Genomic DNA, 15,147 nt, shown 5'->3' with positions numbered 1-15,147 from the left:
TCTTTTGCCAGACACTGGACACGATTTTTACCTTGTCAGCTCTGGGATACGGTTACTGGCCCAACGCTCTAACCACTAGGCTACCTGCATTTAGAATTAAACATTGGGAGACAACAGCACCGTAACAACATAAGAACGGTTGATTGAGGAGAGTAAGCTGATTTGCCCTGTGTCTACACCAGGGTTAGACTGCATTTGCTCTCCGTCAGATCTATAAGCTTTCAATGTGATTATCTGAAAACACTTTGATCCCAATGCAGCTCGATCCGGAGGGAAAAACAGAGCCTTATCTAGTGTGTGTGTGTGTGTGTGTGTGTGTGTGTGTGTGTGTGAGAGGGTGCGTGCGTTTCCTTGGTTTAAATAGATAAAGAACGAGAGAGTGAGAGAGAGAGAGCTTTTATCCTTAATTCTAATGTAATCTCACATATTTCATCAAAATTTGGACAGTCACCAATCAGGTAGATATTTTGTCCGATGGAGCTTCATTGCTTGGCAACAGTAAATCTGACCACTGAGGGAACTATAGTCCAGTCCTCTCACATCAATCACTCCATTGTTGTTCTATTGATATTTATTCAACAGCCATTGGACCCCCCCCCCTTCCACTAGAGTTATTTCAAACAAACAGCAGCTGCATACAACAATACGGCTTCCTGCAGATTTTTAGAGGTAGGAGGGTTAAATGAAACTGATCGATATCACCACAGACTTATTATGTTTTTGGTATTTTGGTGGAATTGTTTATCTTCAGAATAGTGATGGTGAGGAGGGAGAAGAAAAAAATCAACAATTACATAGACATTATTTTAGTATTTGACTCCAAGTATCGATTTGTAAAAACAAATACAATATATATATATATAATATATATATATATATATATATATATATATATATATATATATATATATATATATATATATATTATGCTACTGTAGGTAGCGTTCACTGGCGCGGGTTGGCTGAACCTGTGCCAAAACTCTGGTATATTTCATCATATAGCTTCTCCATCTTCTTTTTAAATAGTGAACCAACATGTTTTCAGCACTTTTATTTCGATGACTGATCAAAAAACGAGTTTTTTCATGCTCTCTTTCATCTCTCTGCAGCAGACGTATGGTGGGCAATATGTTTAGAACATCAAATCACAGTATCAAAATACAATACATATCAGCACCAAGTCCCTGGCAATTCCAAGGCCTACTTCAGAGCAAGCAGTTTAGAACTTGTTCTAGTAGTTTAACATTGAGTTAAGGTATGAAGGTGGCTGGTACACAGACGCAAACGGTGTCTGGACAACATGCAAATATAATGCCAAGTCACTGGTGTTTTCATCATGTCCGCCTGTCTAGTCAGCCAATGGTATTGTGCGCCTTGTGCGGCATTAACAAAATACATCTACCGCCAAACGTGGGACAAGGGGAGGAGTAATTTTTTAATTGAATTAACTTACATGACATTAACCCTGCAGCTCATACCAACCTATCAGGTTCCTAATTTTCTCCCTGCTCTGATTGGTTTCTTTCACATGCTGGAAGCTTGCCTTATTGAACCCACAATACAGGTGCTGGGCTATGGGAATGTGTACATCTACATCTATCCCCCATAGTAGTTCCACAGCCAGGGCTGCAACATGGCCTTCTGAGTGCCACACTTCAGAACCAATAAACTTTAATACAGTCAGCGCTTTGACAGGGCTTTAGTCCAGTACTTCAGCATTGGCCCAGTTTGTCATTTTATTTGTTTGTTCATTCATTAGAGGCAAATCTCCATGACAATGAAAGAGAATCCATAATTCTATAGAGATCCTAATCTATGACTAATATAACAGCTGCATCATAAAACACGTTCACACTATATTTGAAGTCATTATAATCACACTTTTAATCAGAAACTCATCTTCATCCTTTTTCAACAGAAAGTATCAAGGCACAAGGAAAGACCCAAACGCAGATGGTTGGAGTCTTACAATATTTATTAATCCAAAGGGGTACGCAAGAGAATGGCCGTGGACAGGCAAAAAGGTCAAAACCCGATCAGAGTCCAGGAGGTACAGAGTGGCAGACAGGCTCGTGGTCAAGGCAGACAGAATGGTCAGGTAGGCGGGTAGGCAGGTACAAAGTTCATAAAACAGGCAAGGGTCAAAACCAGGACGAGAAAAAGGAGAATTCAAAAAGCAGGAAAACCACTGGTTGACTTGGAAACATACAAGACGAACTGGCACAGAGAGACAGGAAACACAGGGATAAATACACTGGGGAAAACAAGCGACATCTGGAGGGGGTTGAGGCAATAACGAGGACAGGTGAAACTGATCAGGGTGTGACAGAAAGAGCCATTTGGGACCCAGCTTGACTCATAGGCAGGTAGCCTAGTGGATAGAGCGTTGGACTAGTAACTGAAAGTTTGCAAGATCGAATCCCTGAGCTGAAAAGGTAAAGATCTGTCATTCTGCCCCTGTTTGGCCGTCATTGAAAATAATAATTTGTTCTTAACTGACTTGCCTAGTTAAATAAAAAAGGTCAAACATGTTTTATTTAAATTAGAAAACAAAAAATACATTCTATTAAAATGGAAAAAAAGATAGGCTTTGCCAACAGTTTAAAGTCATTGTATTTATCTGAACTGAAAGAGGAAACTTGTAAGGGTAAGGTTCTCCATAAGGTCAAGTTGAAGTGGAGAAAAGGCTATTGTCTCTACTTACTCAGACATACAGTGGGGCAAAGAAGTATTTAGTCAGCCACCAATTGTGCAAGGTCACCCACTTAAAAAGATGAGAGTGGCCTGTAATTTTCAGCATAGGTACACTTAAACTATGACAGACAAAATGAGAATAAAAAAAATCCAGAAAATCACATTGTAGGATTTTTTATGAATTTAATTGCAAATTATGGTGGAAAATAAGTATTTGGTCACCTACAAACAAGCAAGATTTCTGGCTCCCACAGACCTGTAACTTCTTCTTTAAGAGGCTCCTCTGTCATCCACTAGTTACCTGTATTAATGGTACCTGTTTGAACTTGTTATCAGTATAAAAGACACCTGTCCACAACCTCAAACAGTCACACTCCAAACTCCATATATGGCCAAGACCAAAGAGCTGTCAAAGGACACCAGATACAAAATTGTAGACCTGCACCAGGCTGGGAAGACTGAATCTGCAATAGGTAAGCAGCTTGGTTTGAAGAAATCAACTGTGGGAGCAATTATTAGGAAATGGAAGACTTACAAGACCACTGATAATCTCCGTCGATCTGGGGCTCCACGTAAGATCTCACCACGTGGGGTCAAAATGATCACAAGAATGGTGAGCAAAAATCCCAGAACCACACGGGGGGACCTAGTGAATGACCTGCAGAGAGCTGGGACCAAAGTAACAAAGCCTACCATCAGTAACACACTACGCTGCCACGGACTCAAATCCTGCAGTGCCAGACGTGTCCCCCTGCTTAAGCCAGTACATGTCCAGGCCCGTCTGAAGTTTGCTGGAGAGCATTTGAATGATCCAGAAGAAGATCGGGAGAAGGTCATATGGTCAGATGAAACCAAAACAGAACTTTTTGGTAAAAACTCAACTGGTCGTGTTTGGAGGACAAAGAATGCTGAGTTGCATCCAAAAAACACCATACCTACTGTGGAGCATGGGGGTGGAAACATCATGCTTTGGGGCTGTTTTTCTGCAAAGAGACCAGGACGACTGATCCGTGTAAAGGAAAGAATGAATGGGGCCATGTATCGTGAGATTTTGAGTGAAAACCTCCTTCCATCAGCAAGGGCATTGAAGATGAAACGTGGCTGGGTCTTTCAGCAAGACAATGATCCCAAACACACCGCCCGGGCAACGAAGGAGTGGCTTCGTAAGAAGCATTTCAAGGTCCTAGACTGGCCTAGCCAGTCTCCAGATTTCAACACCATAGAAAATCTTTGGAGGGATTTGAAAGTCCGTGTTGCCCAGCAACAGCCCCAAAACATCACTGCTCTAGAGGAGATCTGCATGGAGGAATGGGCCAAAATACCAGCAACAGTGTGGGAAAACCTTGTGAAGACTTACAGAAAATGTTTGACCTCTGTTATATACCCTTTGTCGGCAATGACAAAGTATTGAGATAAACTTTTGTTATTGACCAAATACTTATTTTCCACCATAATTTGCAAATAAATTCATTAAAAATCCTACAAAGTGATTTTCTGGATTTTTTTCCCTCATTTTGTCTGTCATAGTTGAAGTGTACCTATGATGAAAATTACAGGCCTCATCTTTGTAAGAGGGAGAACTTGCACAATTAGTGGCTGACTAAATACTTTTTTGCCCCACCGTATCAGGGGAAGAGTCGTTCGGGTTCAATTAAAACTGTAACTAGGCTACTTCAGATGTAGCTCGGCCTGTGGCGTTACCATGACAACCAGTCAAATATGTTTCCCCTTGTTCGGTTTATTGTGTTACTCTCACTTATGCTGCCAGCCGAAGGATGCCAAAGAAAATTTTGCCTTCACTTCCCCCGGTTACTACTTATCAACTGTCTCTTTCTTGCTCTCATTCACCCTCGTTCACACGCCGACATTCCTTTTTCGTCCTCTACAAATGCCCCTCTCTGTTTAATAACATAGCGACAGAATAGTATTGGCCATGGTTTCTCAGACAACTAATGACAAGCACCACAAACAGACAAAAAAAGAGGGCTGATTGTGCAACAGGGTTGTTCAGAATTGTGTCCCCCAAAAGCCAGCCTTGTATAAAAGTGTAATGAACTATAAGCTCATTTAAAATGTTCTGATTAACACCACAAACACATACAGACTGAAAACGGCAGCCATTTCTTTAATTGACTGATGATTGCTCATAGCAGTCCTTTGTCTCTCAGTTATTGATCAACTCTTTGAAAAGACAATGTTGAGAAAATCATACTTTACAAACCACTGCCATTGTAAAGTACTTTTCACTTTTCAGAGTGGAGTCAGATCATTTACTGCATTTCCCCCCATTGTTCAATAGACAGGTGTGTGTGTGTATCCCAAGTTTTTAAAATGTTTAATGGAGAGACAAGCTTAAAATTATCTTTACTGATCATCATTTTCACTTGTCTGACAGCTTGCATGATGACGAGTTTCTCACACGACTGGCCTATATGGGTGCTGTTTTTTTCTCGCCTGAATGATCTGAATTTGAGGCAATGATTAAGAAGTTGGAGCTCTATTCTGTCTGCATTAACAAAGAAAACACACAGGTATTTTCATCATTGCAGGAATTTTTTTGTGTGCAACTTTATATGCAACTTTTCAGGGAAGTTAGGAACAAATATACACAGGCAGTTAGGAAAGGTAAGGCTAGGTTTTTCAAGCAGAAATTTCCATTCTGTAGCACAAACTCAAAAACGTTCTGGGACAAAGTAAAGTCCATGGAGAATAAGAGTACCTCCTCCCAGCTGCCCACTGCACTGAGGCTAGGAAACACTGTCACCACCGATAAATCCACTATAATTGAGAATTTCAATAAGCATTTTTCTACGGCTGGCCATGCTTTCCACCTGGCTACCCCTACCCCGATCAACAGCCCTCCAACCCCCACAGCAACACGCCCAAAACCTCCCCCACTTCTCCTTCACCCAAATAGTTGATGTTCTGAAAGAGTTGTAAAATCTGGGCCCCTACAAATCACCCGGGCCTGACAATCTGGACCCTCTCTTTCTAAAATGATCTACCGAAATTGTTGCAACCCCTTTTACTAGCCTGTTCAACGTATCTTTCGTATCATCTGAGATTCCTATAGATTGGAAAGCTGCCGCGGTCATCCCCCTCTTCAAAGGGGGAGACACTCCAGACCCAAACTCCCACAGACCTATATCTATTCTACCCTGCCTTTCTGAGGTCTTCAAAAGCCAAATTAACAAACAGATTACCGACCATTTCGAATCCCACCGTACCTTCTCCGCTATGCAACCTGGTTTCAGAGCTGGTCATGGGTGCACCTCAGCCACGCTCAAGGTCCTAAACAATATCATACCCGCCATCGATAAGAGACATTACTGTATAGCCGTATTCGTCGACCTGGCCAAGGCTTTCGACTCTGTCAATCACAACATTCTTATTGGCAGACTCAACAGCCTTGGTTTCTCAAATGATTGCCTCGTCTGGTTCACCAACTACTTCTCTGATAGAGTTCAGTGTGTCAAATCGGGGGGGCTTGTTGTCAGGACCTGTGGCAGTCTCTATGGGGGTGCCACGGAGTTCAATTCTCAGGCAGACTCTTCTCTGTATACATCAATGACGTCGCTCTTGCTGCAGGTGATTCCTTGATCCACCTCTACGCAGACGACACCATTCTGTATACTTATGGCCCGTCTTTGGACACTGTGTTAACTAACCTCCAGATGAGCTTCGATGCCATACAACTCTCCTTCCGTGGCCTCCAACTGCCCTTAAATGCATGCTCTTCAACCGATCGCTGCACATACCTGCCCGCCCGTCCATCATCATTACTCTGGACGGTTCCTACTTAGAATATGTGGACAACTACAAATACCTAGGTGTCTGGTTAGACTGTAAACTCTCCTTCCAGACTCACATTAAACATCTACAATCCAAAATTAAATCTAGAATCGGCCTCCTATTTCGCAACAAAGCACCCTTCACTCATGCTGCCAAACATACCCTTGCAAAACTGACCATCCTACCGATCCTCGACTTAGGCGATCTCATTTACAAAATAGCCTCTAACACTCTACTCAACAAATTGGTTGCAGTCTATCACAGTGCCATTTGTTTTGTCACCAAAGCCCCATATACCACTCACCACTGCGACATGTACGCTGTCGTTGGCTTGCCCTCGCTTCATACTCGTTGCCAAACCCACTGGTTCCAGGTCATCAACAAGTCTCTGCTAGGTAAAGCCCCGCCTTATCTTAGCTCACTGGTCAACATAGCAGCACCCACCCGTAGGACACGCTCCAGCAGGTATATCTCCCTGGTCACCCCCAAAGCAAATTCTTCCTTTGGCCGCCTCTCGAACTGCAAAAATCACTTAAGCTGGAGACTCTTACCTCCCTCACTAGCTTTAAGCACCAGCTGTCAGAGCAGCTCACAGATCACTGCATCTGTACATAGCTCATCTGTAAATAGCGCATCCAATATACCTCATCCCCATACTGAATTGATTTATTTATTTGCTCATCTGTAAATAGCCCATCCAATATATCTCATCCCCATACTGTATTTATTCATCTTGCTCCTTTGCACACCAGTATCTCTACTGGCACATTCATCTTCTGCACATTCTACCATTCCAGTGTTTAATATTGTAATTACTTTGCCACCATGGCCTATTTATTGCCTTACCTCTCTTATCCTACCTAATTTGCACATGCTGTATATAGACTTTTCTAATGTATTATTGATTGTATGTTTGTTTATTCCATGTGTAACTGTGTTGTTGTATGTGTCGAACTGCTTTGCTTTACCTTGGCCAGGTCGCAGTTGCAAATGAGAACTTGTTCTCAACTAGCCTACCTGCTGCGCTCAGTTTCTTGCCTTGGCAAATCGCGCTGTTAAGACACTGATGCTCTTTGCAACCACGCACCTACGTGAGAGTGGATTCTCGGCCCTCACTAGCATGAAAACTAAATACAGGCACAGACTGTGTGAAGAATATTTTAAGAATCATTCCAATACAGACCAACATTGCAGAGTTATGTGCATCCTTTCAAGCACACCCTTCTCATTAACCTGTGGTGAGTTATTCACAATTTTTGATGAACAAATAAGGTTTTATGTGCAAGATGGTTAAATAAAGAGCAAAACTATTGATTATTATTATATTATTATTTGTGCCCTGGTCCTATAAGAACTCTTTGTCACTTCCCACGAGCTGGGTTGTGAGAAACTCTCACTCATTCTTATGTTTAATAAATGTATCGTATAGTGTGTGTGTGACAGGCTTACAATGATGGCAAAAAGCAACATTTGAGAGTGCGCTGACCCTGGTGCTAGAGGAGGTACGCAGCTGGAGGTTGAATGTTTGAAGGAGTACGGGACTGTAAAAAGTTTGGGAACCACTGGTGTAGGGTAATTAGCCATCTTTTCATCTTTTAAAAGTGGGAGAACTTGCACAATTGGTGGCTGACTAAACACTATTTTGCCCCAATGTATGTATATACTCTACTCTATACCATCTACTGCATCTTGCCTATGCTGTTCTGTACCATCACTCATTCATATATTTGTATGTACATATTCTTTATCCCTTTACCAAAGGACAGATTTTAACCAGTCTAATGTCATTACTTGTGTTTTGTGGCCCAAGCAAGTCTCTTCTTTTTATTGGTGTCCTTTAGTAGTGGTTTCTATGCAGAAAATGGGCCGTGAAGGCCTGATTCATACAGTCTCCTATAAAAAGTTGATGTTGAGATGTGTCTGTTACTTTAACTCTGTGAAGCATTTATTTGGGCTGAAATGTCTGAGGCTGGTAACTCTAATGAACTTATCCTCTGCAGCAGAGGTAACTCTGGGTCTTCCATTCCCGTGGCGGTCCTCATGAGAGCCAGTTTCATCATAGCTCTTGATGGTTTTGCGGCTGCACTTGAAGAAACTTTAAAAGTTCTTGACATTTTCCCAATTGACTGACATTCATGTCTTACAGTAATGATAGACTGTTGTTTATTTTTGTTTATTTGAACTGTTCTTGCCATAATATGGACTTGGTATTTTACCAAACATGGTTATCTTCTGTACACCACCCTAACCTTGTCACAACACAACTGATTGTCTCAAACGCATTAAGGAAAGAAATTCCACAAATTAACCTTTAACTAGGCACACCTGTTAATTGAAATCCATTGACTTAAATGTAATGTAAATGTATTTCTGGTAAATACCTCATGAAGCTGGTTGAGAGAATGCCAAGAGTGTGCAAAGCAAAGCTGTCATCAAGGCAGAGGGTGGTTACTTTGAAGAATCTAAAATATATTTTGATTTGTTTAACACTTTTTTGGTTACTACATGATTCCATATGTGTTATTTCATAGTTTTGATGTCTACACTATTGTTCTACAATGTAGAAAATATCAAAAATAAGATAACCCTGGAATGAGTAAGTGTGTCCAAACTTTTGACTGGTATTATATCTATATATACATATAAAAATAATGTTTTACATAATTCCACTTTGACATTATGGGTTATTCTGTGTACATCAGTGACAGGAAAAAATAGTCATTGGCCACTCTAACAAATGGATCACTAGTCACTGTATTAATGACACTTTAATAATGAGGTTTTCATATCTTGCACTACTCATCGCAGATACTGTATTTTATACCATCTATTGCATCTCGTCTATGCCGGTCCGTCATGGCTCATTCATATATTTATATGTAGATATTCTTATTCCATCCCTTTACTTAGAATTGTGTGTATTAGGTCATTTTTGTGGAATTGTTAGATTACTTGTTTGCTGCACTGTCAGAACTAGAAGCACAAGCATTTTGCTACACTCGCAATAACATCTGCTAACCATGTGTATGTGACCAATAAAATTTGATTTGATTTTAAAATCTAAATGTAATACATTTTAAATTCAGGCTGTAACAACAAAATATGGAAAAAGGGGTGTGAATACTTTCTGAAGGCACTTTTACTGTTTTTCCTCTTCAGCTCGGAAAGGCAAATCATTATACAATCATCTCCCAATCTTATAGTCATGTTACAAACACATAAGTTACATCAAAATATGCACAAAACATGTCTAGCTACAAACCAACGTCCAGAATGTGATGATCTGTGGTATCTCTACATGGGTTGTTACGCCGCCAGCCTCTGGCTGAGCAGGAGACTGACAGTAATCACTTGTAAGAGCTTTCGAAAGCCCTGGACAGTAAAATATTCATCTGCATTTCGGTTATTAAAAGCATCCATAAAATCAACATTACCGCAGCAATGCGGCGCATCCGCGACTCCTACGTAAAACGTTTTCAATTCCATCTTTAGATATTGAATAATTGTAATAATTGCAGGGGGGAAACATAATTCTCCCCTCGACCCTCTCAGGGTTCCGCATAATGAAGATTAAAACGAGATGGAGGCATACACTACCGGTCAAAAGTTTTAGAACACCTCCTCATTCAAGGGTTTTTCTTAATTTTCTACTATTCTCTACATTGTAGCGAATCCATAACAGATATGGAATCATGTAATAACCAAAAAAGTGTAACCAAATCAAAATATATTTTATATTTGAAAGTCTTCAAATAGCCATCCTTTGCCTTGGTGACAACTTTGCACACCTGGAATGCATTTCAATTAACAGGTGTGCCTAGTGAAAGGTTAATATGTGAGTTTGAGCCAATCAGTTGTCTTGTGACAAGGTAGAGGGGTATACAGAAGATAGCCCTATTTGGTAAAATACCAAGTCCATATTATGGCAAGAACCGCTCAAATAAGCAAAGAGAAACAGCAGTCCATCATTACTTTAAGACATGAAGGTCAGTCAATCCGGAACATTTCAGGAACTTTGAAAGTTTCTTCAAGTGCAGTCGCAAAAACCATCAAGCGCTATGATGAAACTGGATCTCACGAGGACCGCCACAGGAAAGGAAGACAAAGTTACCTCTGCTGTAGAGGATAAGTTCATTAGAGTTACCAGCCTCAGAAAATGCAGCCCAAATAAATCCTTCAGAGTTCAAGTAACAGACACATCTCAACATCAACTGCTCAGAGTAGACCACGTGAATCAGGCCTTCAAGGTTGAATTGTTGCAAAGAAACTACTATTAAAGGACACCAATAAGAAGAAGAGACTTGCTTGGGCCAAGAAACACGAACAACGGTCATTAGACTGGTGGAAATTTGTCTTTTGGTCTGGAGTCCAAATTGGAGATTTTTGGTTCCAACCGCCGGTGCATTTCCCACCGTAAAACATGGAGGAGGAGGTATTATGGTGTGGGTGTGCTTTGCTGGTGACACTGTCTGTGATTTATTTAGAATGCAAGGCACACTTAACCAGCATGGCTACCACAGCATTCTGCAGTGATACGCCATTCCATCTGGTTTGGACTTAGTGGGACTATAATTTGTTTTTCAACAGGACAATGACCCACCACACCTCCAGGCTGTGTAAGGGCTATTTTACCAAGAAGGAGAATGATGGAGTGCTGCATCAGATGACCTGACCTCCACAATCCCCGACCTCAACCAAATTGAGATGGTTTGAGATGAGTCGGACCGCAGAGTGAAGGAAAAGCAGCCAACAAGCCAACAAGTGCTCAGCATATGTGGGAACTTGATTGAGAAAATGCCAAGAGTGTGCAAGCTGTCATCCAGGCAAAGGGTGGCTATTTGAAGAATCTCAAATATAAAATACATGTTGATTTGTTTTTTATTTATTATAAGAACAAATTCTTATTTTCAATGATGGCCTAGGAACAGTGGGTTAACTGCCTGTTCAGGGGCAGAATGACTGATTTGTACCTTGTCAGCTCGGGGTTTGAACTTGCAACTTTCCGGTTACTAGTCCAACACTCTAACCACAAGGCTACCCTGCTGTTTAACACTTTATTGGTTACTACATGATTCTATATGTGTTATTTCATAGTTCTGATGTCTTCACTATTACTCTACAATGTAGAATATAGTGCAAACCTTCAATGAGTAGGTGTTCTAAAACGTTTGACCGGTAGTGTATGTAGCTCTGTTGTGTTACTGTCAGACAGAGTCCTTACTGAGCAAGCTCATCCAGTGCCTTTTGTGTCATCACCATTAAGACAAAGAAGTCAAACAACACAGTTAATCAAGTTAGCAGCTAATTATCAATTACAAAAGACAAAAAGAGCTAATGGAAAGCTAAAAGAGCTGATTAATAACAGTATAATACACTTAGGTCCAGTTTCCAGGACACAGATAAACAGGATACTTCAGGTTTTAGCAATGAGGGCCTTTATCTTCTTCCCCAGAGTCAGATGAACTCATGGATACCAGTTTTCTCTGTGTGCAGTTTAAAGGAAGTTGCGAACTAGTGCAAGCGCAATTGCTAACTAGCATAGGCATAATGACTATATAGGGTCTGCTGGTATTCCATAGATTTCCAGTCATTGCGTTACATAGATAAAGGGCATCATTGCCAAAATCCCAAAGTATCCCTTTAAGCCTGGTCCTGGACAAAAAAGCATGTAACTTTTTTAAAATAGGGATTTTGCTTTTTAGTCCAGGATTGGGCTTAATCTGTGTCATTTGACCATTCTACACCCAAATCTGGTATTTTGCTAAGGGTTTATAGTTCCCAGCCCTCCATCTGTCTGCATGCCTGTCTATCTGCCTATCCCCTCTACTTCTCTTATTATTAAGACAAGAACATACTCAACAGTTGAACATAAACAAAAGCAAACCATGCCCAATATGCATTTTGTGTTGAGCGTGTTCCTGCAGTCAGCCTCTCCAGCTTCCGGTAGCTCTGTGGATGGTGTTGCTAGGCTTCCCTGCATCAGGCGCTGTGAGTCTAATGACTAACCTCCATCATACCCGTCTGCCTTTCTCTGCTCTGCTACTTGACCTTGTCGGCTGAGGGTCTGGAAGTGGGTACAGCCCGTTGACCTGCTGAGCCCTCAGGTAATAACTGCAACCGACTGAGCAATCACTATATTACAGCTCCCGGTTGCTATAATACAGGTCATAACTATAGACCAAGAGGCAGGAGATAGGGTAAGGACCAGTGTAAGGGGCAAGGGAAAGGGGCAGGGTAAGGGGCAAGGGAAAGGGTAAGGGAAAGGGTAAGGAGCAAGGGAAGGGGTAAGGAGCAAGGGAAGGGGTAAGGAGCAAGGCCAAGGTGCAAGGGAAAGGGTAAGGGGCAAGGGTAAGGGGCAAGGGAAAGGGTGAGGGGCAAGGGGTAAGGGGCAAGGGACAGGGTAAGGGGCAAGGGACAGGGTAAGGACAAGGTAAGAAGCAAGGAACGGGGTAAGGAGCGAGGAACAGGGTAAGGGGCAGGGTAAGGAGCAAGGGACAGGGTAAGGGGCAGGGTAAGGGGCAGGGTGAGGGGCAAGGGACAGGGTAAGGAGCAGGGTAAGGAGCAAGGGACAGGGTAAGGGGCAAGGGGAAAGCGGCAAGGGTAAGGGAAAGGGTAAGGGGCAAGGGTAAGGAGCAAGGGAAAGGGCAAGGGGCAAGGGAAAGGGTAAGGGAAAGGGACAGGGGAAAGGGACAGGGTAAGGGGCAAGGAACAGGGTAAGGAGCAAGGGACAGGGTCAGGAGCAAGGGACAGGGTAAGGGACAGGGTAAGGAGCAAGGGAAAGGGACAGGGAAAAGGGACAGGGTAAGGAGCAAGGGACAGGGTAAGGGGCAAGGGACAGGGTAAGGGGTAAGGGGCAAGGGACAGGTTAAGGAACAGGGTAAGGGGCAAGGGACAGGTTAAGGAACAGGGTAAGGAACAAGGGACAGGGTAAGGGACAGGGTAAGGGGCAAGGGACAGGGTAAGGGGCAAGGGACAGGGTAACCCCTCAGAGCCTGGTTCCTCTCAACCCAGCACAGCCAGAAGAGGACTGGCCACCCCTCATAGTCTGGTTCCTCTCTAGGTTTCTTCCTAGGTTCCAGCCTTCTATGGAGTTTTTCCTAGCCACCGTGATTCTACATCTGCATTGCTTGCTCTTTGGGGTTTTAGACAGGGTATCTGTATAAGCACTTTGTGGCAACTGCTGATGTAAAAAAAGCTTTATGAAATACATCTGATCGATTGAGCAAATAACCATGTTCTATTGAGACAAATAGAGGGCAGCATTTGCAGGCAGGGGTAATAGAGATACCCAGCGGGGCCCGTCCTGCTAAAGTAATGCTAGGGGAAACACTGACAGAGAGGAACTATGGTGATGCTCGTACCGGGATCATCCAGTTGGCCAGGTCTCCCGTCTTAGACACCTGCATGGCTCCCAGCATCGTCAGGTTGATGTGACCACTGCAGAGAGACGACAAACAATCACCTTATCAATCAATCTACTGTACACTGAGAGTACAAAACATTAATAAATGTTCCCTCCATGACAGACTGACCAGGTGAAAGATATGATCCCTTATTGATGTCACTTGTTAAATCCAATTCAATCAATCGGTGTAGATGACGGGGAGGGAACAGGTTAAAGGATTTTTAGGCCTTGAGACATGGATGTGTGCCATTCAGAGGATGAATGGGCAAGACAAAATATTTCAGTGCCTTTGAACGGGGTATGGTAGTAGGTGCCAGGCGCACCGGTTTGAGTGTGACAAGAACAGCAACAATGCACACAGTTTCCTGTGTGTATCAAGAATGGTCCACCACCCAAAGGACATCCAGCCAACTTGACAACTGTTAGAACCACTGGAGTCAACATGGGCCAGCAACGCTGTGGAACGTTTTGGATACCTTATAGGGTCCATGCCCTGGCAAATTGAGGCTGTTCTGAGGGCAAGAGGGGGTGCAACTCAATGTTAGGAAAGTGTTCCTAATGTTTTGTACACTCGGTGTATACAGTGCATTAGGAAAGTGTTCCTAATGTTTTGTACACTCAGTGTATACAGTGCATTAGGAAAGTATTCAGACTCGTTCCTTTTTCCCTCAGTCTACACAGTATACCCCACAATGACAAAGCGAAAAAAATGTTTTTATACATTTGCAAACATTTAAAAAATTAACAGAAATACCTTATTTACATAAGTATTCAGACCCTTTGCTATGAGACGCAAAATTTAGCTCCAGTGCATCCTGTTTTCATTGATTTATTTAACATTTATTTAACTAGGCAAGTCAGTTAAGAACAAAAAATCTTATTTTACAATGACTGCCTACCCCGGCCAAACCCTCCTCTAATCCAGATGACACTGGGCCAATTGTGCGCCGCCCTATGGGACTCCCAATCACATCCAGTTCTGATACAGCCCGGGAACTAACCAGGGCCTTTAGTGACGACACTAGCATTGAGATGCAGTGCCTTGTTTCAATAACTTGATTGGAGTCCACCCATTTCCTTCATCACTGTTCTTTTCATTCCCATTCTGTAAAATGTGAGCGCAAAAGATTCAGTTCTAACTGAAGCACCTGATCATCAATAGAAAAAGCCTGTTGTTTTTTAACACAGTGGCCACAGCTTATCACCTAGGTAGGTGCTGGTTCAGTAGGCTACGACATGTTGTTCAAATGTTGAAG

General features: G+C 42.4%; 1 protein-coding gene across 1 annotated transcript in view; it reads right to left on the bottom strand.

Moving 5' to 3' along the window:
* The window catches only part of LOC124036565 (succinyl-CoA:3-ketoacid coenzyme A transferase 1, mitochondrial-like), a 126,181-nt gene that overhangs the window by 33,293 nt on the left and 77,741 nt on the right, over positions 1-15,147 (bottom strand). Inside the window, exon 13 of the mRNA XM_046351286.1 lies at positions 13,848-13,923. Coding sequence (XP_046207242.1) covers positions 13,848-13,923 — 76 coding nt within the window. The remainder of the gene's footprint in view (positions 1-13,847; positions 13,924-15,147) is intronic.

This window comes from Oncorhynchus gorbuscha, linkage group LG05, assembly GCF_021184085.1.
Source record: "Oncorhynchus gorbuscha isolate QuinsamMale2020 ecotype Even-year linkage group LG05, OgorEven_v1.0, whole genome shotgun sequence".
Lineage (NCBI taxonomy): Eukaryota > Metazoa > Chordata > Actinopteri > Salmoniformes > Salmonidae > Oncorhynchus > Oncorhynchus gorbuscha.
The sequence above is the reverse complement of the archived record's forward strand: the minus strand, read 5'-3'. Positions and strand labels throughout refer to the sequence as shown.